Source organism: Phasianus colchicus, chromosome Z, assembly GCF_987193195.1.
Source record: "Phasianus colchicus chromosome Z, bPhaCol1.hap1.1, whole genome shotgun sequence".
Taxonomy (NCBI): domain Eukaryota; kingdom Metazoa; phylum Chordata; class Aves; order Galliformes; family Phasianidae; genus Phasianus; species Phasianus colchicus.
In genome coordinates this window covers 73,030,736-73,052,584 of record NC_143476.1, presented here as the reverse complement: position 1 = coordinate 73,052,584, position 21,849 = coordinate 73,030,736, and the positions used below count along the sequence as shown (strand labels likewise).

The 21,849-nt window shown below is 38.1% G+C and overlaps 2 protein-coding genes across 10 annotated transcripts in view; both read right to left on the bottom strand.

The window, feature by feature from the left end:
- Positions 1-1,999, bottom strand: part of DEPDC1B (DEP domain containing 1B) — a 34,355-nt gene extending 32,356 nt beyond the window's left edge. For all 4 annotated transcript variants that reach the window (XR_016461760.1, XR_016461759.1, XR_016461761.1 and 1 more), the window contains exons 1-2: positions 1,883-1,999; positions 1,099-1,364 (exon numbers count right to left, since the gene is read on the bottom strand). Coding sequence is in view for 1 of the 4 variants with exons in the window: in XM_031605458.2 (XP_031461318.2) it covers positions 1,099-1,364; positions 1,883-1,930 (314 nt within the window). In the remaining 3 variants the exon portion in view is untranslated. The remainder of the gene's footprint in view (positions 1-1,098; positions 1,365-1,882) is intronic.
- A 945-nt stretch (positions 2,000-2,944) lies between these two features.
- Positions 2,945-21,849, bottom strand: part of ELOVL7 (ELOVL fatty acid elongase 7) — a 32,909-nt gene continuing 14,004 nt past the window's right edge. For 4 of the 6 annotated variants that reach the window (XM_031605456.2, XM_090131502.1, XM_090131503.1 and 1 more), the window contains exons 2-8: positions 16,265-16,358; positions 13,609-13,799; positions 11,382-11,462; positions 10,932-10,988; positions 9,150-9,255; positions 6,420-6,556; positions 2,945-5,637 (exon numbers count right to left, since the gene is read on the bottom strand). In XM_031605456.2, the coding sequence (XP_031461316.1) occupies positions 5,434-5,637; positions 6,420-6,556; positions 9,150-9,255; positions 10,932-10,988; positions 11,382-11,462; positions 13,609-13,799; positions 16,265-16,328 (840 nt within the window). In that variant the 5' untranslated portion in view covers positions 16,329-16,358 and the 3' untranslated portion in view covers positions 2,945-5,433. Of the gene's footprint in view, positions 5,638-6,419; positions 6,557-9,149; positions 9,256-10,931; positions 10,989-11,381; positions 11,463-13,608; positions 13,800-14,949; positions 15,067-16,264; positions 16,359-17,265; positions 17,790-21,849 lie in introns of those variants that run through there. The other 2 variants (XM_090131504.1, XM_090131506.1) reach the window with 2 other exon arrangements.

Genomic DNA, 21,849 nt, shown 5'->3' with positions numbered 1-21,849 from the left:
TGTTATAGTATTCTAAGTTAATAGAGAAAATGAGCAGTAGTGAAAAGCAGCATTTAGAGCATAGACGTATGGATAAGAGAGTGGGAAAAAAAAGCTAACACATCAGTTTAGAGACTACGAAAGACTACACAGAAAAATAAAGAAAACTAACTTCACACCAAGTGGAAATTCAACATTACACTTGCAATGATTTCTTAATATTTTCCATGGAAAAATAAAAATAAGAAAAAAATGCTTTATGAGAAAGACTCATCAGTAGAAATGTAACATTACTGCTTCCATTTCTTCAATGGAAGATTCATCACAATGTACATTACAAATTCATGCTAAAGATAATGTTTACTTTTACATTATTAAACAGGACAATATAAGAATGTAAGAATTTGGAACTCACAACTTCTTGATACCCAAACCTTAACTGATGCCACAAGAAGTGAAAGAACCCCTCTAAAGATGCTAAGCTTTTGACTCAAATAGATTAGTTTATCTCTGTTAACGAAGTACAAGTTAAAGGTTAAACAAGGATAAACAAACAATTGTCGTTGATGTAAATAAGAATTTCTTTCTTTCAGGAGACTTTCTTAACTAGAGAATATATCCATCGATGATCCAAGGCGTAAAGAAAAGCATTGTTGCAGATGATACTTAAATTCAAATGGCCCCTCTTCTCTGAGAGAGTGGAAACATCATCCAAGGCAGATGGGGGTGGGGTTCGGGAAGGAGAATTGGAGCTGGATGCTCAGTATCATACCCACTTTCATCAGCACTTTTCAATACACTTTCAGCTACTGACAAGCCTGAGGTCTATCAACAGGATAATGAGTCTGCCACCTTGTAAAATCTACAAAAGACTCTGTATTTATAGCATGAAATCACGTAAAAAGTTCCTATAAAAACATATTGAAAAAAAATAGAAATCAAGTGTTAAGTCCTGTCACTTGACACCACTAGGAGAAAGTACCTTTAACAGAAAGGAAAACAGACACCCTGATACCACTGCAACAGCATTTTTCAGAAATATCTCTAGGAGCAATACATAAAAGCTATTAATGCTTTCATAAAACCTATATTTTCCACAGTTACGATACATAGCTTTACCTATACAAATGGCCATCATCTTGAAAGTCCTCTTTGCCCCATCTTCCTTTAATATCTTCAATAACATGATTTTTCAGGAACTTTTTAAGCAGCTTAACCGTTTGACTGCGGGTCACCTCTGGGCCAAAGTTTTGGTTAGAGCCAAGTAGTTCGTGCAAACAGTCCACTGCCTCTGAGGCTTTGAAGCAACGCTCATAGCTTTTGAAGCGGCACCGATGCTTTCGTAGAGGCATTCCAGCACGGAAAAGTTCGATTATCTCATTCCACTAGGAAGGAGACACAAATCAAACCGTTAGGGAGTTCTTCCACAGAAAACGCTTTAGTTACACAGAACACAGATTTGGTTAGATTTCGTTCAGCTGGGCAACAAGCACACTGAAACCCGAACTTTCATTTAAACTCTGGAGATGTGAGAACGGACACACGAGCACGGCAGCCAGGACACCCGCAGCCCTCTGCTCCTGACGGCTCGGCGGCTCCAGGGGGAAGTTGGCTGTTAGTGAGGCGGAGGACCGGACCACGGCTGCCTTCCGCGGAGCCGATCGCCCCGCACGGACTCACCTCAGGTAACGCCGGCGCCTGGATGGCGCGCACCTGAGCGCCTCAGGTCCCGGCCGCCGGGGAAGGCCGCCCGGACGGGCCCGGGGCCGTAGCGCTCGGCCTTCAAAGGCTCAGCTCTACGGAACCGCCCTAGGGGAGAAGCTCCCCCCGGGACTAAGTAAGGGAGCGCAGGGCCCCAAGCGGGAGAGTTGGGACCAGCCCGGCCCAGCGGGCGCTCACTCACCAGCCGGGTGGCGCGGTAAGGCCCGGGCCCGACGAGCCCCGGCTCCATGGACGCGGCCAGGCCTCCCCGTCTCCACGGAAACCGGCAGCCGCACGCGCTGCGCCCGCCGACCGTTTGAATCAGAGCCCGCGAGGCGTCGCCTTCGCCCATTGGGCGCCAATCGCAGCACGTGACGGGCTCGTCGACATTTTTGATTGGTGGAGAGAACACTTGTCCTGCCCCCGGCATTACGCTCTTGGAACGGGGAGTGTCGCTGCCTTCTCTCCTCCCAACAGTCCGGGCGGAGGGGCGGGCGGAGGGAGGTGAGGTATCGTCGGGTGGAGCTCGGCTCGACTCTGTTGCGCCCGCTGTCAGCCCGCCCTTTTGCCGGTACGGGCAGCGCGGGAAGCTCCCTCCCTCGGCTCTAACGGCTGAGCTAGCCCAGAGAGAGTGAAGAATGGCGGTCGTTGGGCTGTGCAACGCAACGCCTGCTTCCCGTTGCGCACAGCGGAGGGACACTTGGGCCTCCCAGAAGATAGATGGCTAAAATATTAAGACGACCGTGAAGTACTCGTTGCCTGTGCTTCCTGCTAGGGCAGAGCAGTGAATGGTTTAGGAGAGGGACCGAGGTTTGAGGCTGGAAAACAAACACCAGCAAAGAAGGTGGATTGACAGCTGCCTGTGCAAAGAATGGTGAGTCACCACGGTGACTTCACGAATTCACAGAAAACGAATAATGATAAAATACAGACTCAGTTCCTCAGCAGTAAGTAGTGGCGTTTGTGTCTCTCCTGTCATAAGCCTAGGGGACACGCAGTCTCAACCCTCATCACCATCGCATGTTCACTGTTCATGAAATGGTTCCAGTAGCGCTCAGGTCTGACATACAGTTGTTAGGTAGGAAAAAAGTGTAACTGCCCGCGTACTGACTGTATGATTCTCACAGGCAACAACCCAGGATGGGATTAATAACATTAATGTTGTTAGATAGGGTAGTTTGGTTAGGTCATGGTTGGACTTGATGATCTTTAAGGTCTCTTCCAACCTGAGTGATTCCATGGTTTTGGAATGAAGCACTTGTTCAGTATGCAGCCCCTGATTGCAGGAACACACGGGAACAAAAACAGTCTGCAAGTAATTATGTATCTGGACTCCAAAGTGGCCCTTGCAGACAGCCCATGGACTGATCAGCATCTCCTGCTTAATTAAACCTTGATCCCCAGCAACTGGCTGCAGAGGCAGTTGGCTGCTGCACAACTGCTAGACTTGGGAGATTTTCCTGTCTCTTTAAAGGAGTCTATTGATGCTTAGTTTTGACCATGCATTATCACAGCTTCAGTGTGTGGAAAAAAAAATAAAATCAGATATTGGTTCTAAGTTGCAGACCAACAAAATAGTGCACAGTCCCTCACGCTCAGCCGTAGGCCACATTCCACCTAAACTGTGATCGTGTGCACCATCTCTTCTGGTAAAACTTCCAACTGGCTCTGATCCCTGCATGTTTATGCATTTGTACGACTGGGGTGGGAACAATAACAGCAAAGTGGACAGCCAAAACTATGAGTTCCTCAAGAACTGGAGTTACCTACAAAACTACAGAGAACTCTTTCTTCATCAGCACTTATTTAACACATTATTATACAATACGAGGTCCCAGCTGTGAGGAGATAACCCCCTACTTTGGAAGCCAAGGGCACACATACAGTCTGGCATGGTTTGAGATTTGGTGTCAGTGATGGCATTTCCCCACTCAGCACTTCGGCTGGTATGAATCTGTGCAGAATCTCCCTCCATGCTCTGCCAGGGAAATCGAACTCAGCACTAAGGATTTGAGGATTAAGCACCTAAATCAAGATCATGATATATATCACACACTACCCAAATCCTAATCTAACTGCAATCTGCCATGAGAGTTGATAGCTGCAAGGAATAAGTCATGAAAAGGTAAAATATAAATTATTTTTATTTGTTTTATAAAGAAGATTCATATGCAATTTTGTAAGAAATTATTCGCAACATATGTCCAAGATAAAGTTTAAACTCTTTTCGCATTAACAGTACATCAATGTTGCTATCCCCATAAAAGTATCTAGGTTACAAAACTTATTTTCTTGGAATTGTACAACAGGGAGGCAATTAAAATTTGCACCAATGTTTTGTGTATTTGAAAATTCCACAGATCAGATAAAGCACAAAGCAAAAAAAAAAAAATCACAAGCTTATTTTTTGTTAGCAGTGATCATAATAGAAAACAGTACATTTAAAGGTAACATTAATTTAAACACCTTTACCTCCTCATTTACAGGTCTGTTGCATGAGCCATTTCCTTAATGAACTCATATACTATAAATGCAACTTGAATACAAATAGCAGTGTCCTTTAATTTCTGTGTATATGTGGCCCTAACAACCTGCCTACCCATGGAAAACACCATACCAGTTAATCCCGTATCTGGATGGAACCACCTCTACCTACCCTACCCTCAGGAATTCAGAAAATGGCTCACATCTGTTTTCCTAGTCTGAGGGAACAGAGACAAGGTAACCGGTCCTATTAATACAGAGACATTAACCTTGAGATGTTAAGCATAAACAATAACAACAAAAAATAGTGATAAAACTCCATACAGGGAGGTATTTTTATAGGTAATAAGAATGGAAGAAAATACAGCATATTACAATCATGGTAGCTGACATTCAGGTTTCAATCAAAATCAGTTTCTTTAAAACTTATGTGAGGACTAAGATTTTTATTACTTGATTACAGGATTTCCTCCTCCCTACAGTGTAGCCTACCTATATCAAAATATATTCCTAGACACAATGACTAATAAGAATACAATAATACTATGGTGAATAAATCAGTAGTTTGTTTTGATCATTACACTGCAAGACTGTTTAGATAATCCCCGTATTAGTAGTTTTCCTACATCTTGAATAATGTTTAAATGAGTAAAAGTTTCCTACATGAAATGAATTCTCAGTAAAAGAATGTATATCTAAAATTCTCTATTCAAATTAAGTGCCATATTTTAACATATTAACTTACATTCCTTTCTTTAAAGTAATATAATTTGTAAGCACATTTCTTTTTATGTATTAGCTATACTCATAATATGCTTTAGGTTTAAGGATGATATTTACTGATTTCTTTTAATAAAATGCAGCTGTCTCAACAATTTGTAACCACAAAAGTGATGTAATTTTTCCCTTAATGTTCAAAGTACTTTGTACTTGTCATACACATTTTAATTTTTTCATCAAATACATTTATTTTCCTGCATCTTCCAGATAGATGTCATCTATCTATTCATTTCTTGCAGGGAAGACTCCTTACTCCTTTTTTTTTTTTTTTTTTAAATCAAATCCACACTGTGCTCTTCTATTTCCCAAATTCTGAAACCCAAATAACTTATAGTAAAAATACTAGGTCTGCTTTGGAAGAAAACATACAAAATATACACGGTGTAGTGTGTGCACCCAATTATCTTGATTGTCAAGTAGTGCAAGTTTTAACTTTGACATACACATTTTTTTTTTATTTTTTTTTTCCCCCGTAGTCAAGAGTTTTTTTCACTGATCTTTGTTGATGCCATTTCTTGTCATCTTTGGTAGTCTCTGTCCCTTCGTGTAGGCGTGGTACCAGAAGTGGAGAAACAAGACTAAAAACATAGAGCCATATAGCCAAATAATAAACATGAAAATTGGATACTGGTATGGACAATCATCCATGATATAGATTTGTCCTATATGGGCTGTAATCATAATAAACTGAACCTGGGAAAAAAAAAAGATAAAGAAAATCAATACTTGAGTTTAAAAGACTAACTTTCTACTGACATTTAAGAAGATTTAGCGTAACTTACACCCATAAAACGCTGGGGGCTTTTTCAGATACTGAGATGTAGCATTAGATGCTCCCCAATTGTTACTGCATTGAGATTAAAGACAGAAGTGCCAGGGCAATAGGACAATCTACTCAGCACTGAGAAACCTGTACTATAGAAAAAGGAGTACACACTGGTCAACTCAGAAGAAACAAGTAATTTGACACTGACCAGTAACAAATGGGACATTCCTCTGGAAAAACTAGCCAGTTGAACAGAAAACACATTAGGATTTGAACATTCGTTTTCTTATAGCTCTGCCCGCATATTATCATGTGACACAAAGGGCTGCAGATCCCAAAAAAGAATGGAGGACTAAAAGAAAATTTCCACATGACCGCCAAGTTAATAATCCACAGGTAATACTGCCAAGACAAAAGGCCTCTAAATAACTTATAAATATTCAAGCTAAATCATTCCCAGTTACACAGATCTGTTTGCAAGCAGTAATTGCTTAGCCAGAAGTTAAATTAATTTTGAATTAACTCAATTTTGAAAATTCAGCCACTAGCCGCATACTATGTATATACTATATATATATATAGACTATATATAGCCACATACTATAACTGTATGATATTTACAAGAATATAAAAGGCATAAATATATTGCATTCTTTCAGAAAGCTGATGCTAGTGCAGACATGTTGAAGTCAAATGGAAAACTACTCACAAGTTGAATAGTCGTCATGTACTTCTTCCACCACAAGTATTTATGATAGGCCGGCCCCAAAGAACAGATTCCATAGTAAGTGTACATGATAACGTGTACAATGCAGTTCAACAAAGCATGAAATGTTCCTAAGCCACCTGTAGAAAAACAAAATAAGGTAGTATTATTGCACTGTGCACTAAAAAGGACACCTCAGGTCTCAATAGTTTGAGTCAAAAGAAAAAAACACCACAAAGGCTACAGGAGCCTGTAGACATTGATTAACCCTCCAAGTATTCAACCAGAATAGGGCTGACACCAATTCTGAGGGATCTCATCACAAAGGTTTATCTAAGCTGTTCCAAAACAGCAATAAAACTGTGGTGACCTTAAATAAAATGAAAATCACTAATGTCTTGAAGTGAAAGATGTATGTGAAGAGCATTTGGTGTAAGTAGCGTTCCACCTGCTTTATACCTATATTTATCATGATGAACTTCACAGAGCTTTGGAGGATAAGTAATAAACCCCCAACAAATCTCCAAGGAAGAAATCATTGTTTCAGACAGAACATTTCTGGAATCATGACGTAAATGAAGGTCTCAGAAATCTGTGCTCCATCTCAAAAGCATGGATACAGTGAAAATGAAATTTAAGGCCAAGTAACAATACTCTGGGGCAAACTCATGACTGGAACTGGAAAGACAAAAACAATTCATGTAGCATGTGAGGAAATGTTTCTTTTTCCATTGGATCAACAAATGAGTTAGATAATTTGGCAGAAGGTAATTTTAAGTAATTAAATAAATTTTACAGTACAAATTAAGAAGTGGCAAGGTATTTTTAAGAGAATCGTGAACATGAGAATGTTGAGCCATCAGGAAGAAAGCAAGAGACAAAAAATGAAGAGCAGGCACTTGGTGAGAAACATTTGTATCCAAAAGTTGATCTGCCATTGAAAATCACTTAAGTTAAAAATAAGTTTTATTTTGTGATTTTAGTAGCTCTCACTACCTCCAGCTTGATAGATCATAGCTGCTCCAGCTGTGATTGCAAACTGTCTTTGAAACTAAGCTATTTGTATTTTTCAAAAATAATTTGAGTGTTCTCATAGTCCAAAAGGACATACTTTTCTTGGCCTGCACAGTGAATATGCAAAAAAAAAAATAAATAGTTAAAGCAGAGGGGAAAAAACAGCAGTACAAGAATATGGTCCAAAAAACACCACTATGGATGTATGCAGTACTTTGTTTCCTGTTTATATCACATCAAGAAAAGCTTGGTCAGTAGAGACCACAACCACATTACTTAGAAGCAAGGACAAACTGTGACAAAACTGAATACAAGATTATCATCAGCATGACTGAAATTTGTGGAAAAAAATAAATTGTTAAACAGAACAATATTTTAAAAGATAAATATAAAGATTAGCAATAGAGTAGAAATAACACAGCTCTTCATGACTGAGCAGGGGAGAAAACAGACCTTGCACAGTTTGCTGAAAGTACTGATCAAATTATCACATGGAAAACTTGAATCTGATGCAAACTCAGAAGCCTGTATCTGGTATAATGATCCAATGCCCAGATAAAAGGCAGAAAGTTAGTCACTTATAAATTGGAACTTTTCAAAGTTAAAGAGGAGAGGCTATTAGTCGCTGGGATTCTTTGCAGTTCTACAGACATACTGAGCTGTATGCTGAAAAAAACTAATCACAATTTCCTCATTAATTTAAATTCCAGTTGTTCATCAGCATTTGAAAAAAGATGTGATCAAGCTTCCTAATAACAGAAAATCAGCAAATGCAGTAAAATTGTATCCTTCCATACACAAGGAAGATCTGCACACTGGGCTTGTTCAAAAGTTTACTGGTCTGCTTCTGGGGCTTTGTTTTCACATTCATAAAACAAGAACTAATATATCAGATGTTATCAGTATAGTTCTATTCATCAGTTCGACTGTTTTTTTTCTGGGAAGAAAAGAACACATCAGAAAACATGAGTAAAGAAACATGTACGAAAAAACATATTTCTTGGTAAAAACTCCTATAAGAAAAAAACACCCCCACACTTTCCTACAGATGTACTGCTAAAGGAGTCTGTATTTCTCCATTATGCAACTACCACACTGTTCTCGTGCTTTATTTATTAGCATTGCACACTAATTTTGTAGTGTGCACAGAAACACAGAGCAGGGAAGGAGAAAAGGTAATCTGAAGAGGGTTTGATTGAAATACAAGTATAGGCTAAGTTTTTGTAATAATTAAGCTCTATACTTTTGTGAAAGCTAAAGTATTCAATGCAAGTAAGCGCCAGTTATGCGCTGCCTAACAACAGTAAAAATAAAAATGCTAGGAATGACAAGAACACAGTACTCCCCTCCAATTCAGCTCTTATGTGCCAAGGGACTAATATCTTTAAAGTAGGTGCTGAGTTCTGTTTTATACTTCTTCTCTACCACTTTTAATGTCAGTCGCACCTCTTTTTTACATAACTGTGCTCCTTGCTTAGCTCTCTCTCTTCTGCACTTTTCCCCCTCAACTAAACAAAATGATGTGAAATAAGAAAAATGAGTACTGTCCCATTTACATAGTTGTTATATAGTGATCTCAGATCAAAGATCCTGAAGGCATACAAATTTCAAAAGATTAATGTTTGCAAGAGTTTTTTAATCTATTCTTCAAATATTTGTCTCGCTTGTTTAAATTTTGCTACCAGAAGATATGTAAAAGTTAAACTGTCTCTCTGCTACCTGCAGCAAATTTGACTCCAAACCACCAGGTCCATGGCATGATGGAATGATGAAAGACATGCAGGAATGTAACTTGGTTGTTTTTCTTACGCAGCACAAAAAATATCTGAAACAGATTTTAACAAGCAGAATGTTATGGAAGATATTCAAGCTGAACATACTTACAGAAAACTGTATGTGTCAGTGCTGGTTGCTCTCTACTGTACATTTAAAAATTCTTCATTGTTGCAGTTGCAGGAGAAGGTGAGAAAGTGATGCTCTGGACATATCTGACTAATTTTCAAAAAAAATTAAACCAATATTAAAATCCACCTATGGACTTTCAGTAGCCAGAGCAAGCTTTGAAAGAAAGTGTCCAAGGCTGAGCTACCTTCTAAGTGCAGTGGACAGTGCGAGATGGACTTGCTTGGACCGAGAAGTTATCAAGAAGGATCAGATGTTTTAAGTGTCCTGAACTACAAGTACGAAAGAAAAGGTGTTTAAGACAATGAACCAAAGGACTAGAAATAGACAGAGGCAAGAGAAAACATTAAGTTAGAGAAAAAGCACTTGATTTTGAACACCAAATTAGCTACTGCTGGAAAAAGGTAACATAGGAAAGAACATACACAGGCATTTTTAATAGATATTGATGGGCCAATTTAGAAGGACAAATACTGAGATAAGTATTAAGGCACAATGGGAAGAAAAATATAAGAAGCCAGGTCATGAGAAAGGTGGTATCAGATGGCAAGAAAAGAAACAAAAAAATTAGTCTGGTGAGCCAGGAAAAATATTTGGAAACAGCTGACTTATGTGCAGCTAAGAAATCACTTTTGCAACAACAAAAAAGAAAGCTGCTGAGAAATAGGTATCCAATTGGGTGGATTCAAATAAAACAAATAGTTTAACCTTTTTTTTTTTCCCCCCACAAACCCATGGCTAATTAAAAAGTACCAACAAGATTATTAAATAGAGAACTAAGCCATTCAGGCTTTTCTAGTTTTAACATTCCTGTCACTTCTATTACCATTCTATTTGTCCCAGTCAGAAGTATCTTCAAGTGTTGTAAAATGATTGTTGGTAGATGCAAGTCAGCTAGCTAACTTTGCTTGCAAGGTATAAAACATCCAAGCTACTTGTGAGTCAGTCCCTGAATCATCACTGTTGCGCCCAACACCGTTAAGACAAAGAAATCACAGCTGACCCCAGCATCCAGAAGCTGTCTTGAGAACAAATTTGCCAGCCCTTCAGAAACAAGGCAAGGCAGACAGTCAGTAGTGGTGACCAAGGTCTGCATTCTGCTTTAACACACTGCAGCTCAGACTTTCTATTAAACAGTTTAGAGTACAGGCCTACTACTACTTTAGAGAAGGTAGGTATAGCAACTTATGCTGTATTCAGTGCTGTTGATGTAAATATTCCAGAAGTAGAAAAAATTTGAAGATGACATGCCACAAATTTCATCACCATCAATACTGTGTTTTATCCACTGTGTTGAGACAATCATTAGTGCAGCACAATAGGTTTGTGTAATCAGCTGTTTAGCAGCCAAGCTAACAGGGCTTCCTAATTTTTGAGAAGTATGTTGTCTAACTAGCATTTTCCCTGGTTGTCAAGGAATGATGAGAGTACAATGAAAGACACCACAGGTTAACACTTCCATGTAATTGCAGTAAATCCAGTAATGAGGGTTGCAGAGTTAATGAAAAAGCAATTTATGCCTTCAGCCCCAATAGCAGCGGTTCGTTTGTAGAGAAAAGAAAGCATTAATACATCATTTATTAGGCTACAAATACTTACAGTGTCTAATAATTCAATGAACTTGGAAAAGTAGTATAGCCAACAAGTTCGTACCATCTGCAAGAGTAAAAAACACTGTTAAATTATAATAATCATAAATAAAGCCAAGAAATGGCAGTAAGTGTACAAAAGGAAAACAGAAGAACAAAGAAGAAGAAAACAGTGCCCTGGTGATATATAGTTTGTTTTGTGGCTTTGTTTCAATTTTTTTTTCTTAAAAAATATTTCATCCTTAGAGAATTTTAAAACCAAAAGAAATAAGCCAACAAATGTATTGCCCATTTCCCTAACAACCAACCCCTACAGTTAACTCACATGTTCTACATTATGCAGGAAGGCATTATCCTTTAGAGCACTCCACTCTAAAGCAATGCATTTGGTTGTTTGAAAGCATTTCCAAAAATAAAGTCAGAGTAGCATAACAATGTGGCCTTGCATTTGGCTACTTACTCTTAGGGCTGTAGGTGACCTCGAGTAGTCAACAATATCACATCGGAATGAGTAGCCAGTTGCCCAACCTGACATAAGAAACTGAAGCACATAAAATTAGAAAATAGGTTTACATTGTGTCTTATGAAAAAATAATTAATGTCAGATTACTTTTGCAGTAACTAAGCAGGAGGGCAAAACAATGTTATAAACATGCTGGATCAGCAACCTTGTCAGAAACCTACCTCTGTGTAGGCTAGTTACCATTTGCTGCTGCAGATTAACAAATTTTTAATTCCAGGACCACACCTACAGACAAGAAGCTTCTTTCTACACCCATTATCTCACAACATTACTAACAGGAGGAGAAACAACATCTCAAAACATGTGCTAGCTAAGTAACTGTATAAATCAGACCACAAAAACAAGTCAACATTTTCAAAATTTTTGGAAGCCATTATCACAGCCAAAAATCTTACTACTCAAGAAAATCAGTACAACTGAGAAGTATAGCTTACTACCCTTAATGAGAAGGAACAAATCTATATCCACTACAGTTTTAGTACCCTAGTTCCTAAAATCTTGCTTAGTTAACTGCATGATTCAATTAACTTTCACTGACGTAATGGGTCAGTGTTTTTATAGTCAAGAGCAGGTGCACAAGGCAGGCCTGCATGTATCATCAGTAATTTCTCTCAATCATTTGATCATTTATCTTGGACTGCATTAGAACTCAAGACAAGACCACATTATTAATATTGCACTTGCTCAATCTCCTGCCAGCCACTGAGACTACTGCATCTTGTATCAGTTTAAAAAATACTTCCCATCATAATCCTCTTATGCCTGATAGGAGGTTCAGCTCTGTAACAGATGAATGAATTAGTCTGCAATTGCAATAAATGTGTTATCGTCCTAAAGAATCAGTTGTTTAAATAAAGCAAGATTTAGAACACCAACACAGCATAATACTTTAACACCCACAAAATGGCTTGGATCCAAAGAGGGCAAAAAAAAACAGTTTTTTGCTGAGAGTCAAAGACAATAGCAGAGATTCAATCTGTCATACTGCATCTATGCATCCTTTCATGAGATTTTAAAATACAAATCTTGACGCAGATTGAATGCTATGTTAAATTTAGTAGCAGACAATTTTATTTTATTTAAGTTTGAGGGCTTATAATCAATTATTATCAAACTACAGACATTTGATGACTTTTCAAAACAAAAAGTAAAAAGCAAACATATACATCTTGCCCCAACACTTAAAGCATTCAAAACAACAACCATTACACCAAGTAACCACTGCTGCACTGTTGTTAAAGTGCTGCTAAAAGAAATGTCAGGGAGTTCATTGTAAATAATGATGAGATCTTTGCAATTGATCTAGCAGAATCACTGCCATCTTGGCAGGATTATCTGGCACCTTTTCATGAATAATTTGACAAACCATATAACCACATAACCAGATTTTATATAAAAAGCATCAGTATTAGTTAGTAGCATAATGATGTTTCACCAGGCTTTTCTTTTTTTTAAAAAAAAAGAACCTTAAGCAGATATCTATCTTAAGGTTTAAAAAACTGGTTCTAGATTGAAGTTTCTACACAGTCTATACTATTCATTCTTAAGGACCTTTTAGTCAATCAACACTAGCTCTATACAGCACCAGGCTTTGCTTTCTTACAAGTCTAATACTTGCTTGAGCTATGAACTTTAGCAAAATCTCAATGCTCCTTCTCTGAAACATCATTCGTCTTGTTCAAAGATACTTTTTTTATGAAAAAGTTTAGAGGATGAGGAACCCAAAGTTAGATATTGTTAGCATTTGTAATTCAAAAGGCAGACCTAACTGAAGATTATTCTTTAGTAAACATATTCTACATCGCAATGAAACATTGTTGCTGACTGTGGCATAGAATAAAAACAATTACATCAGACTAAGAAAAATATAGCCAATAAAAATCAAATACGTTGCAAGGATTTTTAAATCTGTACATTATATGTATTTGCATATAAAATATTCTACTATCTTTCTAGGTATGAGTTACTCTCTTTTATCAAGTACGAGCTCAACTTATTTAGCATACTGCTTGGAGAAATATAACTAAAGCAATCAGAATAACAGTTCTGAGAATTGAAGAGCAAGAATTGTATTAATAGGTTTATTAGAAAAGTTTATTAAAATTTATTAGGGTTTTTAGAGACATGAAATATATAACTATTTGCAAATAAAAGTAATACTTACTTCATAAGTCATATACAAGGAAAGTATTACCACACTAAAGTTATAAAATGCCATTATCTGCCTGAGTTCAAAAGGTTTTTTATTTTCCATGAGTTTAGGTCCCAGTGAAGTGACAAAATAGATGTAGGTTCCAATGATAAAAGTTGTTGGAAAAGGTGAAGACATGAGTGGCCAGCCTTCCAATCTTGGATCTAGAAGAAAAAAAGAAATCAGATCTGTCTTGTACTCATAAAATCCTAAAAAGGCTACTGAAAAGTATTTAACTCTTAATGGTTCAGGTTTTACTTTCACTGATCAAGATTTAGACACCATTTGTCTCAAATCTATTCCTGCCAGATAACAAGAGTTAGCACCTGCTGGATTCCATGCTTCTTCCTGCACTGCAGAATCACATAGGTTGGAAAAGACCTTTAAAATGACCAACTCCAAACCGCAGCCTGACCTACTGAATCCCACTGCTAAATTATGTCCCGTAGTGCTAAGCCCACGCATCTCTTAAATGCCTCCATTGGTGGGGACTCCACCACTTCCCCAGGCAGGCCATTCCAGTACTTGACCACCCTCTCCATAAAGAGGTTCTTCCTGACATCCAATCTAAACCTCCCCTGATATAATTTGAGGCCATTCCCCTCTGCTCCTCTAGCCGCCTGAGGGAAGAGACCAATGCCCTCCTCACTGCAGGCTCCTTTTAGGCAGTTGTAGAGAACAATAAAGTCTCTCCTGACTAAACTTCCCAGTTCTCTCAGCAGCTCCTCATAAGTCATCAGTTCTTCATGCCACACAATGAGGAAGACACATGGAATCACGATTAATGTTCTTTTCAGCCTAAAGCTCTCCCCCATGAAAAGCCAGCATTTTCATACATTAATGTGGCTCAGAAGGCAGCAAGGAAGGCAATGCACAAGCAGATTACTGAGGCTGCATTTGCAAATGAGACTGCATTCCTCTGGAAAAGCATAAACCTTGTCTCACAAGTTCAAGGTACAGACAGGGAGTAGCTCCACTTTTCAAGATACTCAAGTGTTATAAACAGTATGTTGTGAGAGGTAATAAGCATGGGGATTTCAAAGTTAAAAACATTCCATCCCATCAGTTGGTATTCATAGCTTATGCCTAACAAGTCCTGGCATGTCACTACTTCCACAGCACCACCGAACACACAATTTCATGTTACAAGCTTCCAAACTGTAAAAATATTACAAGTTCCTCTACAGATACCACATACAGACTTCAGTTATTGCAGTCTCCTCCCACACATGCTGCCATCCCTTTTAAACTTCATCTTTATCCTACTGCACCTATTTGTGATTCATCACCAAGTCCCAGCTAAAAGAGACTTACATTTCTCCACAGAAGGACCCTGAGATATCTACTAACTCCATAAACTGCTGCTTTCGTGGTCTGCTGCTGTGTGTTGGCAGTGAAGTTATAACACTGCAATTCTTGTTAAATGTTTAATTTATGTTCAACCTATGGCACACAAGCAACATGTTACCAATGAGGCACTCTAATGCTGTTTACAGTCACGTAAGTGATACCTGTTAGTAAATTCAGGTGTTTACATAAACATAAAAAACTTGAAGAAAACAAACTATAGTACTCCTCACAGCCTGTTATGTGCCCAGTGCTGTTGCCCATCCCCAACCAGATGGGGTTGTGAACTACTGCACAGCGGATTAGAAAAAAAGAGCAAGTGCATTGCAAGAGAATCACTTGCTCTTCACAACTGATTGCTTTTTTGCATCCACCCCTCGCACTGGTACTACCAAAACATTCCCCATTTGGTTCTGAGGAAACCATAATACACTATGAGATGCCAAATACAGGCACTAGTGGGCAGAGAGATGAGAAACTCAAATTGTGACATCATGGACAGCGCAGCAGAAATGCTCTGTCACCCATCTCAATCCACTTCACCCACATGCATCATATTGATAAAACTCCCTGTTCACAGACCAGCTGTGATGCTACTGAACAAGACAGATGGTTCCTAGCTATATTTTCTAGTATAGCTTCCAGTATAAGTATTTATCAATCTTTTGCTGCTTCTCAAGTCTCCCTGAGAATCAGCTAATGCCATTTACTACATGGCTACCACAACGAGGAACACCAACACTATGTTAAAGTGTTAAAGCAAAACATGTTTAATATCCTCATATTGGGTGCACCAAGAGACTAATCTTTGAAATAAGGTTGTGAGAGTGAATTGCTCTGAGTGCTAATTTCAATATATTGTACCTTATCAGAGCTTGTATTTGGCAAAGACAAAATACACTAACACCACACACCTAGTACTATCAATAACCTACCATTGTTTGGTAGTGAAAAAGTTAGAGCTTCGCATTCAGTAGCACAGAAAAAAACTAAACTTCATATTTAAGCACCAGAAACTCCTACAGAGTAATCACTACCAGCACTTCATTAGTCTGGGGTTATACCTGTAAGTTAGCCAAGTTTTGCTTCTTCTTTTTTTTTTTTTTTAATTCAGAAACTAGTTTGTTCTTTATAGTTAAAAATGTCAGTGGCTATCCTGACAAGTCTATGAAACACGTACAGGAAGATAAAGCTACTTTAAGCTGGTATCAGCACACCTACAATATCTACACATTGAACTTCAAAATTATTGAAAGTTAAGTCTTAGATTTAAATGACTCACCGGCATCTTTGATCCATTCATCATAGAGCAGCACAGCCTTTGAGGTCAAATTGCTAAGGGCCATTTTCACCTGATTAAGATTTTATGATGTTGCCTGCAGGAAAAATGAAGCAAAACATAAATATAGATTTCTGTAATTAATAAAACAAAGCTCAATGTCTCATTATGTCAACAGCCCTCTCCAACAGCATTTTGGAAAATATTTTCAGCAAACAGAATGGAAACAAAAAAAGTTTAATGGAACACCACATGTGAAATACAGGGAGCATTATTAGCTGGCCACATCGCACTACACTTGATGCTGAATTATAGCTGAGCTGTTATGCACAACGATATGATTTCATAATCTCTGCATACTGAACAAGGTGCTTCCATGCCATAAAGCATTATCTCAAGAAACCACACTGTGGTTAACCATTACAGTGAAGGGGAAAATATAAATAAAGAGCAGCTGTTTAGTTTGTTTTTATTGCCGTCTCCTTTAAAAGTCCAATTCAGTGGTAATGTGAAGAAGTTCCTCTTCACAACATTTACTACTGACAAGTTCAATTTTCTAACTAAGGAGGGTTTCTAGACAGGTGGGAGGGAGAAGAGACTCCAGTGTCTGTACACTTGTTTTAAATACAGTAATTAGCCACATTATAATTAGCATGCAAATCACACTCTTATGAATCAACTCTTTCTATAACAGCATTATGAAGCATTATAGAACCACTGGCAACAACATTAACTCCAAGAAATTTCCAGCAAATCCAGCTTGCACACAGCACCATCCACGTATATAAAAAACACAGAACGTTTGTATGAATACTTTTGGAGTTTTTCACTCCAAAAATCAAGTACCTACCAGCTCCTAATTTAGCTCACTTCCCCCAGAGAATTTATTTTTTTAATCCCAGCACATCTGAATGGTGCCACTCCTACTCCCACTCAGTATCACTCTCAGTACCTCAGCATGATCTTCACACAATATTCATCTCTTAGTCCAGGCTACAACATACCTTGATAACCAGCTCCTTTATTCTGGCCTCCAATCTCATACTCCTCCAGTCTAAGTCAGCTGCAGCTTTTGAGAGCCAATTCTACCCCCATGATGGTGCAAATGGTGCAACATCTCCCTACTGTCTTCTCAATTGTCCTCTCATTTTCAAGGCTAGGTTGAATGGGGCCCTGGGCAGCCTGGTCTAGTAGTAAGTGTGGACATCGGTGGCCCTGCCTGCAGCAGGGAGGGGTGGAGTTTGATGATCCTTGAGGTCCCTTCCAACCCAAGCCATTCTATGATCTTGCACTGTAGCAAGCCTATAAAATATTTTCCTCCTTATCTCTAGTTCTGAAAGCATTTCCTGTTCTCTGGAATTTCATAATATTGAATCACCCCAAAGCACGCTACGCCCGTCCTTCATCACAAAACACAACTAACGAGCCTGCCTTCATTAGGGTTCGTGATCTAGCTCTTACCGACTCTCATTTTTGCTACCCATATTTTCCTGCTTGCACTTCTGCTCTGTGTCTTACACACCTGAAACCATCCTTTCTTCTTGTTCAGAAATTGTTCCCTCTGCTGGAACAGATGATTCCAGAATCATCATCATCATCTCCTGGCAAAACATCACTGCCTTTATGCTGACCATCTTCACATGCCCTATACTACATGATTTAGATGGTACCATAAAAATTCAAATTGCTAAGCAAAGCATCTTCAGTATGACTAAGGGGGTGAACTCCTTACTTCTTCATAGCTATCATGCTTAAGAAGCACTTATCATTTATACCTTCCACTTTACAGATGTTGCAAAACTATTTTTTGTGGGTATCAGAAAAGTAATAAATTGATCCAGCAAGCCTATCATCTTTCATCAAACAAGTTAAAATGAAGACGTTTCTTATCTCTAAGCAATCATCACACAATATAACATTCTACATAAGTGCAAAATTACTCCCTAATGCACAACAAAAACAGACATATACACAGCTATTAAAAAGTAGAGAATAATCTCATAATTCCCCACACAGTTGCTCACTTCACAGAAATTTAATTTTGTTATTATGTTGTACTGAACTCTTTAAGTCTCTCCACCACGTGCCCAGTGGTACAGTGTGCTGCTGAGACAGTTTTGAACATTCTTTGTAATTCAAAAACTTATTAAAATCAGAAATAGCCTGATGACCTTTAGTATGCAAGCACACAATAGCCTAATCTATTTCTACCTACATAGATTAATTTGATTGCCTTACATTACTGACAGGGCAATTATAACAGCCTAAGTGCAGTTCACACACATGGGCACTATAATCTTCAGTTCCTAGTGAATCAAATACTCCTTTATTTTCAAATTAAGATGAATTTTCCTTTTTGCCCCCTTTTACATTTAAGCAAGTAAATATTGAGGAATCTGTATAACTAAGATGAATATATCAGGAGCTAGATATCTGCACAAACCAGTTTTTTAGTCTTTTTTTTTTCTTTTTAATTAATCTTATTCTTAAATTCAGTGGTGTCTTGCTCTAGCAATCTTACATTAACTGTAATCAAGAGCATTTAGCATAACCAATAAATCACTACCCATACATTCCTGAGCAATAGCTGTACCCATAAATCCACAGCAATTATTTTTACTCCCCCACGCATACACAGTCACACTGGAGTTCAATGAGCAGACATATGCCCATACACGCTTCTAACAGAACTCAACATGGAAGAAGTCCAGGTCCATTTTTACACAATTATTGTTATGTTTTCTAAAAAAAGGAACCACAGTGTTATAAAACTGTGCTTATAAAGGTGCTGGCAAAATTAGCAAAAGCAGGAAACATCTCCTTCCTTTTCTATTGTGAATTTCAATGGCCCTCTTCTTTTTGGCAAATTATAAATAACCCTGTCATAAACTAAAGTATGGATGATAATGACTATGTAAACTCAACCCAGTTGAGTTGAAAAGCAAGGTTTTTCAGACTGTTCAACAATCAACCAAGTAACTTGGCTGAAAGGTTAACCTGCACTGGGGGAAAGTGTTGAAAATCTGTCTTTATTAATAATTATTAAATAGATTGATTACAGTAAGTTAGTCTTACAATACAGAATTCCTCCTATTTCAGTCACCTTAGAATATCGAGTCAAGAGTGTATCAGACTATATATCAAGGAATATCAAACAAGATGCCTTGTTCAACTCATTCTACCAAAACCTACAATACTTTGTTCACAGAACAGCTTAGTATTTCAGTCAAAAAATATATATACACTCACTGAATATAGATAATCACGTAACATTTCATCAGTACTTTAATGAAGAACTCATTAAACTAATAAAGAAGCTTATTGAATTCACTGCCATTCAGTCTTCCTCCTGTCAACCTGGAGATGATCTAAATGAAGCTCAGACTGGCTAGTTCTACATGCTGACCAAGACATACACTAAATGAGGAATCTACTACCTCCAAACACGCTCTCAAAAGTCCAGAAACTGTGCGGATGCTCACTCAATAGATTGCCATTCATTACCCTTTGTGGTGTTGATGGACTTTTCCTACTCCTCATGGTTGAAACCTCAAAACCTGAAAATTGCAACCTCAGCAATGCACAAGTCTTTGTTTTTATCCATTTGACGTGTCAACACCACTTCAGTTTTGTATTAAGAATCAGATAAACGTGCTGTCAGTGTTTAAACAGCAACTCTAATGCCAGCTGGCCACTGGAACTGGACTACTTCTAATCCCTTGCTTCTGCTCATGGCAGATATGCAGCAGACAAAAATGCTCTCTTTCTATACTGTTGCATAAACACTTGCCCCACTCTCCCAACCCCAGCACTCACAGCTCTTCTCCCCTAAAAACATTTCACAGGAACTGATACAACAAAGGCCCTCAGCCTTCAAAGCTTTGTTTCTGTTTACAACTGCTACTGAACTTATTCTGGAAATTTTGCAGAATTTAGCTGGCAGACAGAAGAGAAGGGTGCAGCCCTAGAGCAGCCCACCTCACTTAGCTTTGCCTCACAGATGCTAGGAAATTACTCTGTATCTGAAAGTAAGCAAAGAACAAAAAGACACAACTAGGTATTCCCAGAGCAGGAACAATGTCTGTGAGGAAGACAGTGCTGCTCATAAATCTTCTAGCTACAGGAAAGTTAAAATCAACTTTTGCGTGCAACACTACTACTTTATTTTCAAAGCATTTTACAATTCTATTTGTTTTCTCAACTAGCCACCTATTTCTCCTTTGTAATTCCACTTCTATGAGCAATTAACTACATTTACATTAGGAGGTACTTTTTGTCTTGTCACCTTACACTTCATGCATAAACACATACGTACTGGGAAATACCATAACAAGGCTTTTTGTTACTTTTCTTGCTGTTTGTTTTTAAAAAGACCCAAAAAAAACCCACATAACCACACAAAAAGATAAACAATTAGACTGTTCTTCAATAAAAAACAAACAATTTTGAAAGGCTGATTTTTCGCAATACAATCATGTCAATAGGAAGAAACCCAATGAAGCTCTGGCACAGCTTTGATTCCACTGCTGCTTTCAAAGCCTATAGAACTTATCCTCTAAACATGAAACTGGAAGTATTTAGCCTGAAGGGATAAAGACCTGGAGGCAAAGAAAACCCTTTCTTAAACACACAGATTTAGCTCTTCACGCTATGCACCCATTCGCACATTAAGCATTTATTTAGTCACAGTTCAGTCAGTTTGACAACATTTAGTTCATATACCTGTTAACATACCTGCAGAATCAGCATATCAGCTCTTTTATTTCCAATGTTCCATCTCCTGCTTATAATAACACTATAGGAAGCAACTACAGCATGCTAGCAGCAGGGCATTGTCTTTTTAAAATAGTCTAGACTGGAATAAACTTGCTCAAAATTAGTGATACTAATGGACTAACATTCAGAATACAGTTATGATGTATCAGAAGTGTTTTTGGTGTTGTTGTTGTTTTTTTTTTTTTTTAAATCCAGCAATTCAAGTTCAGTTTGGTGACTGAAAAGTTTTTAAAGAACATATATACAGTTCTCTGAAGCTCTGGAAAACAAGCACTGCAATCACTTCTATGAAACAAATGAAATCATCTGTGAAAACCTTTGTGAAGGTACTCGACTCATAGAAATAAATGAGTGCTTTTTAATATATATATATTTTAAATAGCAATGGAATTCATCCTGTGCACTGTGGTTCAAGCCAGCTGTATTAATATCATTTTTGAAGTGACCTTTAAATAAATACGCCTCATCATTATAAAGATGGGGCATAAGTGAACCAAATGATGGAACAGGCTGCATCAAAAGAGCAATACCATTTGTTGCTCTCCAGTTCCCCAAAGCTCAGCAGACAGCTGAAATAGCTGCAGCTGAATTAAGGTGTACAGTTTTGCAGCACTGATTTCAAATCTTACCATTAAGTTTACTGGAGAGGGGATACATGATAAAGTAATTTAAGCCGGCCAAGAATGTGCAAAATGCCACAGCAACCATTTCAGAATGCCTCATGATGACAAGCAGTACGCATTAAGTTGCTGGAAGCACTCAAGTTCTGCTAGTCCAAAAAAAAACTAATATTGTTTCCTCTAATGAGAATT